The 19,093-nt window shown below is 48.0% G+C and overlaps 3 protein-coding genes across 3 annotated transcripts; all 3 read right to left on the reverse strand.

The window, feature by feature from the left end:
* Window positions 1-9,467: 9,467 nt before the first annotated feature.
* Window positions 9,468-9,963, reverse strand: F5147DRAFT_779158 (uncharacterized protein; the record flags this gene model as incomplete). Its single annotated transcript, XM_041442250.1, has 2 exons — window positions 9,468-9,502; window positions 9,555-9,963. 2 exons carry the CDS (start codon window positions 9,961-9,963, stop codon window positions 9,468-9,470), a joined length of 444 nt encoding a protein of 147 aa, XP_041287325.1.
* A 372-nt stretch (window positions 9,964-10,335) lies between these two features.
* On the reverse strand, window positions 10,336-10,749 carry F5147DRAFT_779159 (uncharacterized protein; the record flags this gene model as incomplete). The annotated part of the gene is made up of 2 exons (XM_041442251.1): window positions 10,336-10,395; window positions 10,477-10,749. 2 exons carry the CDS (start codon window positions 10,747-10,749, stop codon window positions 10,336-10,338), a joined length of 333 nt encoding a protein of 110 aa, XP_041287326.1.
* A 2,077-nt stretch (window positions 10,750-12,826) lies between these two features.
* F5147DRAFT_779160 (kinase-like protein) lies at window positions 12,827-13,899 on the reverse strand (the record flags this gene model as incomplete). Its single annotated transcript, XM_041442252.1, has 3 exons — window positions 12,827-13,447; window positions 13,502-13,776; window positions 13,830-13,899. The coding sequence occupies 3 exons, from the start codon at window positions 13,897-13,899 to the stop codon at window positions 12,827-12,829; spliced, it is 966 nt and encodes a 321-aa protein (XP_041287327.1).
* Between the last annotated feature and the right edge of the window lie 5,194 nt (window positions 13,900-19,093).

Below are 19,093 nucleotides of genomic sequence, written 5' to 3' on the forward strand. Positions count from 1 at the left end.
ACGTGCACGCATGTTCCTCCATTGATTCGACCACCAATGTGGTCCCGCACCTATGACTCGGTCTGACTCATGCCACCAATGTGGCTTTCCTCTTTCTGTTTCCCCTGACTGCGGATTCCCGCACGTTGTATTCTTACCGTTGGTTCGTTCCAACGTTTCTCGGTCTCATTCCACATTCGACCATCCATCACTAATCCGGCTATGTTGCCAACGCACCTATACCATTCTTGTATCCCCTTTACCCTTACCTACTGCGTGGTAGCCTTGCCCTTAACCCTCTCCACTTAGTATAAGTAGTCGGTCACCCTGTACTAGATTCTCTAACTTGAATCTACTCAATCTTCCCTGGAACATACTTCCCTCTGAAGCCCCCTCAGCTTCAGTCTCTATTATCTTTTCTTAGTCGCTCATCGCGACTAAGTCTACCTCGATCGACCTCATCATACGGACAAGACTGTCCTTACCTTGAGTGACTTCACAGACATCCGTCTACAAAGTCACGTGACACGCGCGTACTGTGATCGCTGCCGACTCGTCATCGCCAGTCTCACTTGCTATACTGGATCCTTCCGGTTACGTCACGAACGTTAGTGGACGACACCCCTCTTAGGGCTCCGCCTAACAGATCTATTTGAGTGCGTAACACTGAGCCTTGTTGAGTTTCGCAAGCAAGGGTGGGATCAAAGGGAGTGGGTACGCGTTCTTGATTGTCCATTCGTTGATGTACCGATAGTCTTGACAAGGTCGCAGGGAACCGTCTTTCTTGCCGACAAAGAAGAATCCAGCAGCTTGAGGAGACTTCGAGGGCTGGATGAAGTCTTTGGCGAGATGTTCGTCCAAAAAGGCCTTGACTGCGTCGGTTTCCTTCGGGGAGAGCGGATATGCTCTGGAAGACTTCGGGATGAAGCCTTCCTTCATTTCGATTCTGTGGTCAACCCCCGGTCGTGAGGGAGGGAGCTTGTTGAGACCATCTTTCGCAAAGATGTCAGCGAAATCATGAAGATGGGAAGGTACCAGTTCTTCAAATGATTTCTTCTTTTTCTCTTGCGCGTCCTCCATGGCAAATTCTTGAGCCTTGTTGGAGGTCTTCGTGTATTCCTGCTGGCTAGCAAGGATCCACAGGTTCCGGAGGGGTTTCGCCTGTTTTCGCAGGGCTTTTCGGACCTCTTTTTCGGAGGTTCCGTCGAGGGTGAGAGGGAAGTCAAACATGACGTTCTCGATGATCCGGACGGAGGTTCCGTCGGGAGCATATTCCACTAAAATTTTGTCGTCAGCGAGAGGATAGGTGGAAACATCCTTAACTTCATCCGCTGGTTGGGTCTGTCCGACCCAGACATCGTCCATGGTGTCGAAGTTGATATCTTCGAAAGGCTCCGTTTGTGGTGCCGATTTTTTCTTGGCGCGTCTCTTGCGCTTCTTGATTTCCTCAAGGCAATGTTGAGTGCCTTCGGGGAGTCGTTTGAGGGGAGTAAAATCCTCCTCGTCGAGTTCTTCGAGTACGGCTTGCATTGAGATCTTTCTCCACCTCCTTTGACCGCTTGGTCGCAGGCAGGGAGCTCGTGTTCGCCTTCCAGTCGATTTCTGGAGTCATGGCGCTAAGCCAAGGTTTTCCAAAAAGTATATCGTCATGCTTGGAAAGTTTCGTTATGTTGAACTTTCCATACATAAGTCTCTTGTCGAGACGAATGAATAGCATGCAGTAGTGGGTAACCTGCCCTGCCAAGGACTGGCTCCCATCTACCGTAGTGATCCGGAAGGGTTTCTTGAGTAGGTGGGTTCGGATCCCATTTCGCTTGACAAAGTCATAGCTAATGAAGGTCCCACCTGCCCCAGAGTCGATGATCGCGGTCGTTGAAACGGTTTTGGCACTGCAAGAAGAGAATAGTGTCACCGGGACACGAAACTCGTTGGATTTCCCAACAGCTTTAGTATACAATGCGCAGATAGAGGAAATTGACCGTTCGACAATTCCTCGTTTTAAAAATCCTTCTGGTTGACTCGGTTGACCCCCAGGTCTTCCTCATCAGAAGACTCGTCAAGCTGGCGGACGCCAGACTTGCTTGGCTTCTTGCCAGTGTCTTCTTCGTCGTTCTTGTCTCCTCGGCGCACCTTCGGGTGGAACCGGGAGTCGTTCACTCGGTGGCCTTTCTTCTGGCATTTGAAGCAAAGGCCTTGGTCGAAGCAGTCTTGCTTCTCCTTCGGTGTGAGGGTACGATCCACGTCCATGGCGTTAGGGTCACGGTGCTGAACCTGAGGCCTGGGGACGTGCCGGTTACCCGTGGGACGCAGTGGTCAATTGTTGGCAGTAATTGCCTTGCCATGCTTGTAGTTGGACTCAAGCTGTGTGGCTGAAGCGTACCATTTGTCGATGGTGGTGGGGACGGTCTCCTTTGCATAGATAGCGGTGCGAAGGCCAGCCTTTAAACCTCGCTCAAAGAAATGGATGAGCGTGATCTCCTGCTTGATGCTAGCAGTGACGGCGTAGGTTTTGAAGGCTGCGATGTAGGGCGTGACGTCCCCAGTCTGTACGAGGCATTGGATCTTGGTCATGGCCTCGGTCTGTCGGTCGATGGCCTGGAAGGAGGCATTGAACTGGGTCTTGAAGTCCTTGAAGGTGCCGAAGTCCGCCGGCGTCTTTGAAAAGGCTTCCTGGTAGAAGTTGTCCGCCCAGATGCGTGCGTCTCCTCCAGTCATATATTGGAGGGCAACAGCGACTTTGACTTGGTCGGTGTTGTAGATCGTCGGGTTGATTAGGAAGTAGGTCTCCACAGAGTAGAGCCATCTCGCAGCATCATCGATGCTGCCTTCGAAATTCTGGGGCGATCCAGCCTTGATCTCAGGCTTGGTCGTCGTCGTAGTTGGGTGGGGCCTCCAGACATTCTTGTTCTGGGGTTCGAGTTGAGGTTGCCGTACGGATGTTCGTCGGGAAACTCGTCAGAGGACGTGTGGTCTGCTTCTGATTCTTCGGTTTCGGAGTCAGGAGTGTTGGGGTCGCGTTCCCAAGGGTACTTCCTGATCCAGGTAGTCGTGGTGTCTGTTGATCAATGGGGGGCCGCGCGGATGGCGGGGCTTCGAGGTGTAACTTGAATCTTTTGTTACGCACTCAAATAGATCTGTTAGGCGGAGCCCTAAGAGGGGCGTCGTCCGCTAACGTTCGTGACGTAACCGGAAGGATCCGGTATAGCAAGTGAGACTGGCGACGACGAGTCGGCAGCGATCACAGTACGCGCGTGTCACGTGACTTCGTAGACGGATGTCTTAGAAGTCACTCAAGGTCAGGACTGTCTTGTCCGGACGATGAGGTCGATCGAGGTAGACTTAGTCGCGATGAGCGACTAAGAAAAGATACTAGAGACTGAAGCTGAGGGGGCTTCAGAGAGAAGTATGTTCCAGGGAAGATTGAGTAGATTCAAGTTAGAGAATCTAGTACAAGGTGACCGACTACTTATACTAAGTGGAGAGGGTTAAGGGCAAGGCTACCGCACAGTAGGTAAGGGTAAAGGGGATACGAGAATGGTATAGGTGCGTTGGCAACAGAGCCGGATTAGTGGATGGGTGGTCGAATGCGGAATGAGACCGAGAAACGTTGGAACGGACCAACGGTAAGAATACAACGTGCGGGAATCCGCAGTCAGAGGGAACAGAAAGAGGAAACCCACATTGGTGGCACGAGTCAGACCGAGTCACAGGTGCGGGACCACATTGGTGGTCGAATCAGAGGAGGAACGTGCGTACACGTGCATAGAGGCGGGCGATGCGAGGGACGGGAACGGTCCCAAGGATCCGGTCAACGGAAAGTCGGTAAAGGAGGACGAGCCGGTCGATGGTGAGGGCGAGGATGAAGGGAAAATGATAGGGGGGCCACGTGACCGATGTTACTTGTAACAGGGACTGCTGGCTGGGAGTTAAGGTAGTTTTCGATTTCGAGGGCATGGGCTATGGAGAGGATAGTGGTTTCGACAATGATGTCATCCTCGATACTGACAACGTTGTCAGCAAAGGGGGAATCGCTGAGGCTAGTGGTGGAGGCTTTGGATTCAGTGGGAGAGGGGATCTGTTGGGAAGACATGTTTGTTTGTGAAGTGGGAACTGGTCGGCTTAGTTCAACTTGTGCCTCTTCTTATAGGCGGTGAGGAGGTCTACGGCATTTTCCATATTCTCCGCTGGAATCCATTCGTTGCTTCCGGAAGAGTATCCTTTCCAGGATATGAGATAGCATCTTCGTTTACCCGTGCCTTTTTGACTTAGGATGGCTTCGACTTCGTATTCTTCTGTCTGATTGACTATATCTGGCGGTGGTTCTTCGTAGTTCGGTCCGTGGATTTCCGTCTCCTGATAGGAGGATAGTTCGGAAGCGTGGAACGTGGGGTGGACTTTCCACTGTTCAGGAAGTTTCAACGTGAACGTGATTGGTGATAAGACTGCGGTTATGGGGAACGGCCCGTGTCGTTTGGGCGCAAGCTTCCTAGATGGGAGAGTGGTCATGAGATTAGCTGCGGATAGCCAGACCTTATCTCCTATCTTCCATGGCAGGTACTTCTTTTTATGCGTTCTTTCTGCCATTCGCTGCATAGCGATATTGTGACAAGAAATAGCTTCTTCCCTGATCTTCTGCAGGGCACGGACTCTTTCTTCTACGGCAGGTGTATCAGACGATGATAACACATGGGGAATACCGCGAGGTTCATATCCCATCATGAGGAAGAACAGGGATGCGTTCCTTGCTTCGTGTTTCCGATGATTGTGCACAAATTCAGCGAGAGGTAGGTGATCCGACCATTCGTAAGGATTACTCCTGCAGTATATCCTGAGATATGTTTCTATTTCTTGATTGAGTCGTTCCGTCTGTCCATCAGTCTGTGGGTGGTACACCGTGGAGGCGGCGATTTGGTATCCTAGAAGGCGTGCTAATTCTCTTGAGAACTTCGAGATGAATTGGGGACCTCGGTCCGAGATTACTTTCTCGTGAAGTCCGAAACGTTTGAACACGTTTTTGAAAAATAGTTTAGCCACTCCTTCGGAAGAGATGTTTTTGTTACAAGGAGAAATAATCACCCCCTTCGTAAGGCCATGGTCTACCACGACCATGAGGGAGTCAAAACCGTTGGAGACGGGCAGGTCGGTGACTAGGTCAACAGAGACCTGAGAAAAGGGGCGTGTGGCGGAGGAGGGGATGGGAACAAGGGGGGGAGTAACGGGGTGAGTGTCAGCCTTCATCTGCTGACAGAGGGCACACCCAGCGACGTAGGAGCGAATGAAGGTGCCCATGGCGGGCCACCAATAGTCGCGTTTGACGAGTTCTTCAGTTTTAAACTGACCGGGATGACCGGCCGTAGGGTGGTCGTAGTGCCGAAGCAACACCGCTGATCGGTGCGAAGGCAGGACGTAGGCGCGAGCTTTATAATATAGCACCCCGTCAGAGATTTTCCAGTCAGAGAGTGCTGATTTCATTGGCGGCAAACAAAGCCTGTCCAGGGCGTCGCTGGCGGTGGAGAAAACCGGGTCGTCTAGAGAGTTCGTGGCGATGGCAGTGGAAAGCTCATCGTCGAGCAGCCGTATGAACATGGAGTCGGGGAGGAGCACGCGATCTTCATTGTCATGGTCGCCTAGACCGTGATCCGGCTGTCGGGAAAGCGCGTCAGGTGCTGCGAGTTTAGTCCCGGGGACGTGGTGTAATTCTAAGTCATAATTGGACAGAACGAGCTGCCAACATGCTTGTCTACGAGAAAGTTTCTGTGCTTTCGAGAAGTAGAGGAGGTTCAAATGGTCAGTGAAGACAAGGATGGGATGAGGATTCCCTTCCAAATAATGACACCATTCATTGAGAGCGCGAATAATAGCAAGTAGTTCGCAGTCAAAGATCTCATAGTTCCGTTCGGCGGGGTTGAAGGATTGCGAAATGTATTCGCAAGGATGATAAACGCCGTTTTCATCCGTCTGGAGAAGTACTGCTCCAGTCGCTACAAGGGAAGTGTCTGTGGCAAGGGCAAACTGGCGCGTAGGGTCAGGGTTTCGTAGCACAGGCTTTGTCGTGAAACAGTGCTTGAGTTTATCGAAGGAGTCCTGAGATTCGGGAGTCCAAGCGAAGGTTTGATCTTTTCGAGTGAGATTGATAAGTGGCCGGGCGATGTCGGAGTAATGAGATATGAATGCTCTGTAAAAGTTGCAGAATCCAAGGAAAGAATGAACATCTTTTACGGAGGTCGGGGTCAGCCAGTCTTTTATTCCGTCAACCTTGGCGTGTTCCATGGCTACTTCTCCTGGGCGAATAACCATCCCGAGGTACTCCACTTCTTTTGCGTCGAAAGTACACTTTTCCGGTTTTACGAACAGCTGTTCCCTATGAAGAACCTCTAATACTCTTTTGGTTCGTTCGCGATGTTCCGTGAGATCCGAGGAAAAGATGAGTAGATCATCCATGTATATGACGATCCATCCTTCATTTATCTCATTCTGGAAGCGATTATTCATGTAGGACTGAAAAGTGGCAGGGGAGTTTGTTAGTCCGAAGAACATGACAGTTGGTTCGAACAGGCCTTCCTCGGTTGTGAAAGCGGCTTTCCATCTGTCCTCGGGATGAATTCTGATGTTGTTATAACCAGAACGTATATCGATTTTGGTGAAATACTGAGCTTTGTAGAGTCGTTCAATGAGGGTTTTTGGGAGAGGAAGCGGGTATTGGTTGCGCACGGTCCAGTCATTAAGGTATCAGTAGTCCTGGCAGGGGCGAAGTTCGCCGCTCTTCTTTCCTACAAAGAAGAATCCACTGGCTTGTGGGGACTTTGAGGGTATAATGAATCCTTTCTCTGTGTTCTCTTTGATAAATGTTTTCACTGCTTCTCTCTCCTTTCCTGACAGCGGGTAGATTTTGGATGTTCGTGGCAAGAATCCGGGTTTCAGATCAATCCGATGATCTATACCAGGTCGTTCCGGGGGTAGTTTGGGTGGGACGAGTTCTTCGAAAGTTTTCTTCATCTTTTCTTTCTCTCCGGCAACGGCAAATTCTTGAGCTTTATTGCTAGTTTTCGAGTAACTTTGTTCTTGCTTAGAGGTACCATCCCTCGTAAGAGGGGTGTCGAAAGAAATGTCGGAGATTACTCTGACTTGGGAACCATCCGGGGAGTATTTGATTAAGACGTCTTCGTCGTTCAAGGGATAGAGGGAGGGGTCGACGACCGGTGGTGCATAATTTTCCGACCATACGTCTTCCTTGGTATCATAGTCCGGTTCATCTTGATCCGGTACAAGGCGGGGGAGTTCTTCGTCAGTAATTTCCTCCACGGAAGCTCGAGGGTAAACAGGCGTTGCGGAGATTTTCTTCAATTTAGAATTCTTCCACTCGTGAGACGTTTCCTTTTCAATCGGAGTTGCATGAGAGGAAAATAGCGGGGAAAGGCCACGCCGTTTTCTGGATTGATCAATCTTCTCCTCAAGCTGAAGCGATCGCTCGTTCGATGGAAGAGACAGTTCTTTATTCATCCAGTTGATTGTTGGATTTAGTGCTTTTAACCAGGGGAATCTGAGCAAAATTTTATCTTTCTTCGCAAGTTTGGTTATGTTGAATTTCCCTATCATGGTTTGTTCGTCGATTTTGACAGTGAGGATGCAATAGCGGGATATTAGTCCTCCTTTTGCGTCTGATCCGTCAGCGGTTGTGACCGAAAAAGGTTTCGAGAGTTTATGGGTCCTGATCCCATGTAGTTTGCAGAACGCTTCACTGATGAAGGTTCCACTCGCTCCAGAGTCAACGACCATTGAGGTGTCGATGGTTTTCATACGCTTGGTTGAGATGATAGTAGCGGGAACGTGGAGTTCCTTCTTATTTCCAAGTGATTGTACAAGTCGTATAGGGACAGAAGGTTCTGACATTGATACAGTCTTCTGTTTTAAAAATCCATTTCCACGAAGCGTCGGTTGACTTCTTCTTCCTCATCACTGCTCTCCTCTTTTTCCACTTTTCTGCGGATGGGTATTTTCTTTTTATCTTCTCTTGGGTGGAACGTAGTGTCGTTTGCTCGATGACCTGTCTGGTGGCAGTTGAAGCAGCGTCCTTCTTTTAGGTGCCTCTTTACTTCGGACTCGGAGAGTCGGTCTACTTCCATAGCGTCGTTCCTGCGAGGAGTGAAGTGGCAATCACCGTACTTCTTCTTTTTCTGGTGGTAGTGGGCAGGGTTTTCTCGCTTCTGTATTGCTTTCAACCTTTGGAAGGCATTGTCCAGGTTGATGCATGTAGCGATGACGGTTTCGAAGTCATCTAGACTTTCTCCGGTGTGGTAGAGGTTGTTGCGAAGTCCTACATCAAGACCTTCGCAGAAGAACTCTACTTTGGTGACGTTCTCAGTTATCCCTGCTTTGTGGGCTAGGAGGCGATAATTGGAGATGTACGTGTGGAGGTCTCCTTTCATTCCAAGGGCTCGGACTTTAGCCATGGCTGTTCCAGCCGGGTCTATAGCTCCGAAGGCCTCTTTGAATGCGACTTTGAAGTCGTCCCAGGTGCCGTATCCGATGAGGTTTCCGGCAGTATTCTTTCTTTTGGAGTTCTGAGCAGTCTCCATAAAATCTTCTTTCCAAGCAGCTGCATTGCCCTTGGTCATGAACGAGAGTGCGAAGATTACTCTCTTCTTATCACTGTCGTAGATCTTGTCGTTGATGTCTAAGTACGCATTACAGTTCAACATGAACCTGTGCGATTCGTCGCGGTCTCCATCGAATTCGGGGGGAGAACCGATCTTGATTTCTACTTCTTTGGTAGTGGTTGTCATTGCGTTCAACGGTGGTATAGGCGGTAGCGTGCCTAGGTTCAGAGCTCCGATCAAAGGAGTTAACGAAGTCGTGATGTCTGATGACGTTGCAGGTGGCGGCGTCTATGATGGGACTTTAATCTTTTGTTACGACTGGGATATGTCGAGCTGTCTAAGTCCGAGTGGACTGAGATTCAGCGAGACAGACGTGGTTCTTCTCTCAATTGAGAGGTCAAAGGTTTCTGGCTAAGGCGAGTATCGGCGACTCCCTTAGAATAATGGTTCTTAGATAGAAAGGTTGGGGACCTTGCTAAAGGACTATGTTCCAGGTAGAACCCAGTAGATTAAAGTGAAGAATACAAGTGGTACGCTATGTGTCTATATAGCGAGTGTTCAAGCGGAGCTTGTAAATGGCGTATCAAGATAGAAGGCGGACAGCCCGCTTGATAAGAGATAACAGCTATGCATGGTGACGGTTACTGGAACGGAAGGTGAGCTTGGCGATAATATGAGTAAGGGTCTGGAAAGTAATCGGACGCTCAGTAGCAGATATAACAAAGGACCACTGTCTGGTAACAAAGGAAAAGTTAGGGGAATAAGTATACCGTAACAGATGTATGCCGATTGGCCATTGCTGCTTCTCGGATTCCTGGAGGTAGAGTTCGATATGGACTTTATATATGTGGGAACAAAGGGGGGTATTGCTTGTAGATGAACTGTAAATAGTTAGGGGACAGGATGAGGCGATCTTATTTTCATTCCTGGTAAAGGTGGTGAGGAAGAACATAAAAGACCCCCAGATATGTTACTTACTCGCATGGAATGCAAATGCGCTCGCCAGTGTCTGAGTTCTTCCTAAGAAACACTGGACATCAGAAGTAGACTTAAGGCCTCTTTTTCTCGTGGCAAAGGGATCGGTGAGGAGAGTACTAGTCGTTGTCTGTAGTGGGCTCGGGTGTGTGTGGGCATTGACTATGACTTCAGGTGGGTCATCTTCGTCTTCACCGCTGCTGACATTATTGAGGTCGATCCACTCGCTGTTACAGGCATCTGTAACACCTACAGGAGCCTCAGCTCTGCCTATGCCTGCCCCCGCTCTGCTAGACTCCCCGCACGGCGGTGCGCCGCCCGCGCCTAGAAAGACAGCGGTCTGGACCGCTGTGACACCGCCCCTGGCGCTATGACACCGCCCCTGGCCTAGACGGCCTTGTACCTGATCCATGGAGGCTGTACGCCTCATGGTCACCCTAGATCAGCGCATGCATACCGCATGTCGCTTCATGAAGATCCGGAGCGCTCTTGGCGCTTCCTGTACCTATGCACAGTCGCACTTGGCGCTGCATGCTTGATCAGAGGTTAAGCCTCATGTACTTATCTGAACCTCATGTCTTGTTATCATAGATCCTAGATATACTATAGATTACAGACTGAGCTTGAACACTTGTAGTTAGACCCTATAAGTAGACAGATTATTGTACTTGGACTTTACTTTAATCTACTAGGTTCATCCCAGAACTTGTTCAACTAAGCCTCTCAGCTTTCTTGCATAAGACCGCACTTCTAAGTCGCTCCCTTACGACTTAGCACGTATCCGCTAGCCCTGTATCTCGACGAGCGCCGTCTTACCAAGATCACCAGAGGAACCTTTGACGTTCTGTCAAGCCGAGAACCACCCTCAGCTTCAGTAGACTCACTCGAGTCGTCACTGAGAAGACCTATCCTAGTTCGCACACACCGACCGACGGTCAGCGTAACACTCGCCATCGTCCAGATGAGTAGCTGTGTCGTCCTGCCTAAATCTCTGGGGAAGCTTCTGTTGTCTCCTAGGGCGGTGAAGAGCAGTAGCAATTGCAGCAGCTGCAGTGGTAGTTGCAGCAGCAGCAGGAATGACAGGAATGGGAGTGGGAGCAGCAGGAGGGAGAGCAGCAGGAGCAGGGGCGACAGGCTCAGGAGCAGCTTCAACCTGGGGAATTTTAGTGTTTTGTCGACGACGGCCACGACGGTTCATGTTAGTAGCAGTAGTGCTGGAGATAGAACGAGAGACTTGCCTATGTAGTATATATACCTTTGTCCTGGGTCTCCCCAGGAAAATACCGATGTGTACGATGGCATGGAATCACCTGCGTTGCAGGGTCTAAACACGATGATTGATGGTGATACATAATGAAAAGGACATACACATACATTTTGCTTAGCGACTCTCCATAGCATCACAACTTGACCCTACTGTATCGGTCAGATCACAGTGACCGGTTCTTGGATGTAGGTGGGGATCTCCATGAGGAGAATGTGAGGGTTGAATCCTGGGTGAGATCAGTTCATACAGTCATACTTGTGATATTTAATAGTGATACTACCTGGTGTGTTTAGACGGCATTGATATAACCTTGAGTTCATATAGCTGCTAGCATCAGCCGTTGTGATGTAAGGGACAAAACACCTGTGTCTGGAACGTACAAAATAGCATGCTTTGGTGAGAATGCAGTGAGTATGAGGAGGACTTGCAGTGCATGCCAAGACTCTCCAGTTTGCAAGACATGCGTGAATGTATGCCTTAAATCCAGCCATTTCGAAAACTGGGAATATAGTGTTGAATGCTGGGTGCATGGTATGATCGAGATCAAAAATGGAAGAAATGAGGACATACATACATGTTGCTTAATGACTCTGCATAGCATCACAACCAATCCCTACTGTATTGGCCAAATCGCAGTGACCAGTTCTTGTTACAGGGATCTGTAACACCTACTAGAGCCCCAGCTCTCCCTACACCTGCCCCCGCTCTGCTAGATTCCCCGCGCGGCGGTGCGCCGCCTGCGCCTAGAAAGACAGCGGTCTGGACCGCTACGACTCCGCCTCATGGCGCTATGACCCCGCCTGATGCTATGACCCCGCCCCTGGCCTAGACAGCCTTGTACCTGTTCCATGGAGGCTGTACGCCTCATGGACACCCTAGATTAGCGCATGTATACAGCATGTCGCTTCATGAAGATCCGGAGCGCCCTTGGCGCCTCATGTATGAAGACCCGGAGCGCTTGGCGCTTCCTGTGCCTATGCGCAGCTGCCCTTGGCGCAGCATGTATGATCAGAGGTTAAGCCTCATGCACTCTATCTAAAACTCATGTCTGGTTATCTTAGATGTACGATATACTATAGATTACAGACTGAGCTTGAACACCTACATACACTATGTATAAGTAGGCACATTGTTGTAGATTATACTTCACTTTAATCTACTAGGTTCTACCACAGAACTTGCTCATCTAAGCCTAACCAGCTTCCTTGTGTGAGACCGCACTTCAAAGCCGCTCCCATACGACTTTGCACGTATCCGCTAGCCCTGCATCTCGACGAGCACCGTCTTACCGAGATCGCCGGAGGAACCTTGGACGTTCCGTCTAAGCTAGACCACGCTCAGCTTCAGTAGACTCACTCGAGTCGTCGCTGAGAAGACTCATCCTAGTTCGCACACGCCGACCTACAGTCGACGTAACAGTTCTTGAATGTAGGTGGGGATCTCCGTGAGAATGCGAGGGTTGAGTCCTGGGCAAGATCAGTTCATACAGTCGTACTTGTGATAATTAATGGTGATACTCATGAGGACATACATACATGTTTTGTTTAGGAACTCTCCATAGCCGTCCTTACTGTATCAGCCAGACCAGTGACCAGTTCTTGAATGTAGGTGGGGATCTCCATGAGGAGAACATGAGGGTTGGGTCCTGGGTAAGATCAGTCCATACAGTTGTAGCCGCAGAATGATCAAAGAGAAAAGATTGGGCGAAATTGGGGTGGTCATCACTGTGGTGTACTGATGAGAGGGCAGATCAAAGCGTGGGAATCAATATCCGGGAATTACACAGCATATGCACACAGACCATGTGCAATATATATTATATACGTAGATACTATTAAACAATGTCCAGCATGCACAGACGTAGTACAGAAAAAAGAAAAATAACTATACAACTCTTGTCTTTATCTGACACAAGGTGGGAGGTGCAGGCATTAGGGTATCATTGCGTGAATGTAAGCTTGAAAGCAATGAGGTCGTGAGTGCTGTGTGTAAGGATACATGAAATTACTTACAGACGAGTTGATCTGCGAAGAGGTGTTGCCTTTGGCAGACATAGCACTGATTCAGAGGCTTGAGGACGTTGAGGGGAAGGTGCTATGGGATAATCAAAATCCAGGGAGTAAGCAGCTGGTGCAGGCCCTGTGGTGCGAAGATGGTGAAGCAAAGAACGAAGATGATCGTAATCAGGATCCTCTGAGAACGAGAGAGAGCGTGAGTAGACAAGAATATTTGCGAACGCAGTAGGAATTCCATCACATAAATCAGTGATGGTGGTATCTACTTTACACTCGAGTATCCAGGAGCTGGAAAGCCTCTCTTGGTCACCATGTAGCCATGGAAGGGAGCCACGTAATAAATAGATTAACATATAAGCGAGTGATTCAAGATCGTCATGGCGACCCGGCTCCAATCCCAAGTGATTGTTGATTGAGGCAAAGGTGGGGGTGCCTGTGAGATGTCGACCTCGACGAAATAGGATGTGGGATTTGGTTGCAGTATTCCGGTATCTTTTCGTGATACCGAAGTCGATAATATAGGCAGTTTGCCTTGAACTGTCCATCAAAATGTTCTGCGGTTTCATATCACCATGAACATAGTCATGTAAATGAATGTACTCGAGACACGACAGCTGGAAAACAAGTTAGTAACTGCAGTGGCCCACAACAAATTTGAACAAAAATACCAGCTGGTCTCCTAAGTTAAGAATGGTTTGAAGACTAAATTTGTGGTTACATGCAATGAAGAGCTCATGCAACGATGGCCCAAGGAGGTCGAGAGCCAAGGCGTGATGCATTGACTCCCTGCCAAACCAAATGGCACGGGGAATCCCAACTCCACCTTCGAGTTGCTTGAGAATTTGGTGTTCGTGCTCCAGAGAAGATGAATTATTAGTGACTGGTTCAAGTTTGATAGCGACAATATCATCATTGAGGAAATTTTTTGCACGGTATACAACAGCTAGTAATATATATTGAAAACTTGAATGTGAATCCATTGATTATCGAACGTACCATATGAACCTGACCCCAAAATATCTTCCAGCCTGAATCTGCCGTCAATTCGAGTTGGTACCTTATGCATGCTAGAGGACTCAATGTTACAGGGAGAGATTTGACGGTAGGGCACACTGCATGGTGCCCACTGCACACAGTGTGCAGGGTTGTTTAACTCTCACGTGACTAAAGCCAACTGTAGCCAACTTGAACTGGCTTGAGTCAATGTTTCTGGATAAATGGCTCATAGCCGACTCATGCAGTTAACAAGTCGAACCAAGCTGGACAATGCGGTTCAACTTGCCAGTATAGCCAAACTACAGATGTAGCCGGTAAAAGCCGAGCCCGAGCTGGGCCGAGCCGAGCCATGACATAACTACTCACAATAGTATGCATACAGGCTTCTCTATATCAATACTATTGCCAGGGAGCTTCTCAGGATCCTTGTTCCCCCCATTGCACACTTCTTTTGAGAATAGCGCTTCTCACTGCTTATTTAGGATGTACCGCCGGCTTACGCTATCAGTGATGTGCCTTTGTGTACCTTGGTTCGGAATTCTCAGCTCTTGCCATTTACGGCCTTTCCCATCACTCCCTCTCACTACCACTTGACGCCTGGCCACCTTGTCAGGGCACCCTTCCTCGCCCTACAGCAGTTGTCTGCTTCCCTCAGGTATATGTCCTCTTCTCTCTTGCTCCTTTTCTATATACATACACTCACCACATTCGAAGGGGTCAGTGTTCTGTCCTCCATTGTTGGCAGGGGTGGACCTCCCTCTCCATGACCAGCATTGTACACTTCGCGTACTTCCGGTGCTCTCCCTAGCGACGGCATACATTATGCTTCATCCTTTTTTCTGTCCTAATGGTGAGTGGGAGCTGGACCTACAAAGGTGCCTATGCACACTCATTGCACGTTCGCATGGACAGGGTACTGCAAACACTGTATACGCTGTAGAAGGGCTTCACGGTGGTCAAGAAGATTCGTCAGTTTTCTACATTCTTGCAGTCCCGCTTTCCGTGAAAAAGTAAGTCGTCCATGACCAATTGTCTAAGCTCAACTTAAGTGTGCATTGCTCAGTGCATCATACATTCAGGACCACACCTTCTGCATCCACTGTTCCACTGCTTGCTTATGTATACCCTTACATCTATCCGCTCATGTATAGTTTTGTTTTGATGTCCCAGCACTAGTATAGCAATATATATTGATTTTTTTGAAGTACAAAATATCTGTCCTGAAGCGGTGGCTGTGTCGATGTGTGTTGACGTCTTATTCAACCAATATTTGGCTCAGTCTTGACTAGGACTCTCCTCAATCACATCATGTACACATCCTTTATATAAAACTTGAGCCATGGACACCATTACAAATCAATTGACAATGAATGTGCGTTAGTGTGGCCTTTTTTATTCACTCAAACTTACAAGTCCTGCAGCTTTTCAAACAGTTTTAATGTTTTGCTTGTAACACTAACTTTTGCAGAATTACAACTTCGGATGAATTCAATGCTTGTGCGGTGGGAGTGGGAGTGGGAGTTGGGGAGCCATGTACATGGTATGTCCGCCCATCTCAGCTTTAGCCATGCGCTCTGCCTCCCTAATTGCTGCTCATCTCTGCCTTGGTGCATTGTGCTTGCACCATTCACTCCTGGAGCCGTACTTGAGCCTGGAAGTGTTGTTCCTGCACCATTTGATGGTGAACCTCGACACATTGGACCTCCAGCATTTGCTCCTGGAGTTGTTGCTGAGCCTGGAGCTGTTGCCGAGCCTGTTGAGTGTGGGCATTCAACATATTTCCTGCATGGACTGCATGGGCTAATTGGTGTGTGAACTGGACCATATGCATTGGGCGCTTGAACTTGACTACTCCTCTCATTCTCGTGCCTTCTGGCATCATCCACACATTCGAGCCATGTCAACATCTGCTCGCTACCTAATGCTTCGCGGGATATGTTTTTTTCCCGTGATTTTCATGTTTTTTGTTATTATTATTTGATTTACATGTTGTATATTGAGCTATTAATGCAATAAACTAGTACCTAACTATTCCCAGTGGCATAGCGGACATGGGAGCCAAGCAAATGCATGTTTTTACAACTCTCTGTGTTTACCTAATGGAAGTATTTGATGGATGATTTGATGGACAGAAGGCCTGAAAATGATTCAGGGACAGGGAACAGTGAGATCTTTGCCCGATATGTGGGCTGAAAACTATACTAGCACTCCCCAGTTATGTATCAATAAAGAAGCACTTGGGAATCCCCACTGAGTATCAAAAACAGTACTGTTACTATGGCCAAAGAGTATGGATACTCCTGCCAGGGTGTGGTGGTAAGTACTCACCAGGTATTGAAAGGATATCACGTGCAAGTCGAGAGAGGTTCGGAAATTGTGCTTGGCGACCTGCCCACCATTGAATGGGGTCGCAAAGGTCAAAGTCCTCTTGTGGAAGCTTCAGATACTCCTTGAATTCGTCCACTGACAGATTCGACTGCTTCTTATACCTTGCTGTAAAGTTCACCTTTGATGGGGACATTCTGCCATCTGACACATCTGCATGGCGGCCTGTGCTGGTAGATGGTGTGCAGTCCTGTGCAACGGATGTAGCGATATAGTCAGCTTTATATAGGGCATGTAGGTCGTTCTTCAGCAAGTCAATTTGCAACCGTGTACTTTCATCATCGGCAGTGCAGTCGTCACAGAGACCTTCATAAGTGATGCGGGGATCGAGTACTTGAACTAGATTAGCTATCAAACTAGAAATACAAATTGTAGTACAAAACTTACTTGATGCCCAGACATAGTACAGTGAATCATTGATCTTGAAAAAGTAGTCGCTGAGCTTCCGATGTGCATTGATCAATGCCAGTCATATTTTCACTGGTGCTGAATCTGGAAGGTTCGCGAGATCATCCCGAAGTGATTCCTCGAGACCTCGAAATATAGCATGGGCCGAAGAGAGCATTGGGTGCTTGGTCGTTGACATTTGAGTAGTAGCTGACCGGAATGCCTTCAGCCACCCTGTTACTAGTTCAATCGACTGCCAATCGTCATCAGAAAGTTCATATTGGCATAGTTCATGCGTCTTCGCCACAAAGTCGTTGATAGCTTTTCGAAAATCCAATGCATGGCCTGCAAATTTGATTGACACTCAATCACAAATTATAAGACTGTACTTATGAAGCATCTGATGCATTGAAGACCAGCGAGTCTTGACGTCCAGAATAAGCATGAGTGCCACTTGATTGAGAGCATTCTCTGTTTTCTTGAGTGACATTGTCACCTCTGCAAGCCATGCCTTGCATCGCTGTGGGCTTGACTGAACAGAACAAATGATCTTTCGAAGCTGTTGGATGAAAGGATTCATTTGTTAGCGATGTGTTCATTGATTTTGAATGTCTCATTGTTTACCTTGTCAACAGCTGGGAGCAGTAACCGAGTCCTGGTATGCAGACTCTCCACACCTCGAATCTGGCTTGATAGCACCAATACCCTCAAGAAGTTGCATTGCTGATAGGTGTACAATATGGGGTAAGCAACGGATGCGTGCTTTCTTGTGTGAGAAATTGATTCCTTTGGCAGCGCATCGGTTTTCAAAAGATTCGAGCAGGGTATCATTGTTTGTAGCATTATCACATACAACACCCATGATCTACAATATCAGAATGAGTGAATAAATCGTGTAACATGCTGCTTTGTACCCAATCTTTGAGCCCATAAAGTTCAAGTGTATTCCAAACAGCTTCAGCAAGATTTACACTGCTGTGTTCACCAATAATTTCACGAAAATCGATCAAAAGCTCCTCTGGTTGAAATTGAGATGCTAGGTACACAAAATAATAGGACGAACATACCCAACTGCCAGTCGTTAGTCACATAATGCATGACAATTGCAAGGAACACAAATTGGTTGCTTGAGGTCCACGCATCGAGAGAAAGGCTTACTTTTGCCTCGAGTTCCTGTTAATATATGAGAAACGCGAATGCTTTTTTGAATGATTCAACCTACCTGAATCATGTTTTTGATTCCTTCAATAGTCTCATCACCCATCTTTATGATACGTCGCTTGATTGCCATTCGTCCAGGAATATGGAGTGAACCTCAGTGAGTGTACTCTACAAATGCTTTGAACTCTGGTTTTTCAACCTCTTCAAATGGTTGATCACATGCGATGAGCCATTTTGCAAGCAGGTCTTCGAATTTTTCTTGGCTCCAGTCTCCGAACACTTTGTTGACTTGCTTATTGAAGGCATCGACAATATTTGCAGACACTTGCTCGAGTTGCATCAAGTATGCTGCTGCTGTGTCCAGATCGAGAACTTTGTCACCTTGTGCTAATTTGAGCTCGTCTTCAGTTGGAGGTGTCCCACGAGACTTCATGACTAGGTATAACTGATACATAGGTGGAAAATGTGTCTTAAGATGCCCAATCAAACCTAATAGTTATATTGTATTAGCCAAAACATATGCTAGTGATGATACTACTTACCATTCAGACTGCTTTTCATTGCCCGTGTGATGGTGAGGACCTTTTGATTACCCAAATCACACTTATAGTGTTTGTCTCCTGCGTCACCAGCCTGACCCACAGCATTCAGCTGTACAACCTCATAGAAATAATATATTGGGTTCTGCTTGGCAGCCTGATGATATCGTAAGTAATGAACTCTACGGGACAGCAAATGACTATACCTTGGCAGTGAGGACAGCAGGTATGACATCTTCTTCAATGAGACTATCTTGTATAGCTGCTGTAGTGATAGCGGCTGAAACCCCACTGTTGGTGGGTGCCTGAGTGGTCTGAGTCGACCTTTTGGCCAAGAGCTTGCGCTTGTTGTGCCTGTTTGGGTGTTCCGGAACCGTTTTTGAAGGTAACAAGTGAGCGATCTTGTTTTGCATAAGGTTGAGCACACATAATGTTCTAGAGCCATATTGAACTTACCTCTTCATTTGTGATTTCGATGACATCACTTTCTTGATCAGAGTCTGATGTACTAGTATCTGACTGCGAGCTTGAAGGACTAGTATAGTCACCCCCTTCATCATCCAAGTCACCCTCAACGGTAAGACCATTGAAGCGATTCTGGGTGGTTTTTGACTTCTTGCTTCTCCGTGGCTTGGACTTCGCAGCAGGAACATCTTGACTACCTTCCAATTCCGCCATGATACTCTCAGTCAGGCATGCAGTATTTTTGACACGGTGCCCATGACCGAGGACAGTCTGGAATTGTGGCTCGTTGGCAGGTGAGGACATTGTGGGCAGAAAGGCGAGCTTAGG

The sequence above is a fragment of the Suillus discolor genome (assembly GCF_016758755.1).
Source record: "Suillus discolor strain FC423 chromosome Unknown F5147scaffold_82, whole genome shotgun sequence".
In the NCBI taxonomy this organism is placed as follows: Eukaryota; Fungi; Basidiomycota; class Agaricomycetes; order Boletales; family Suillaceae; genus Suillus; species Suillus discolor.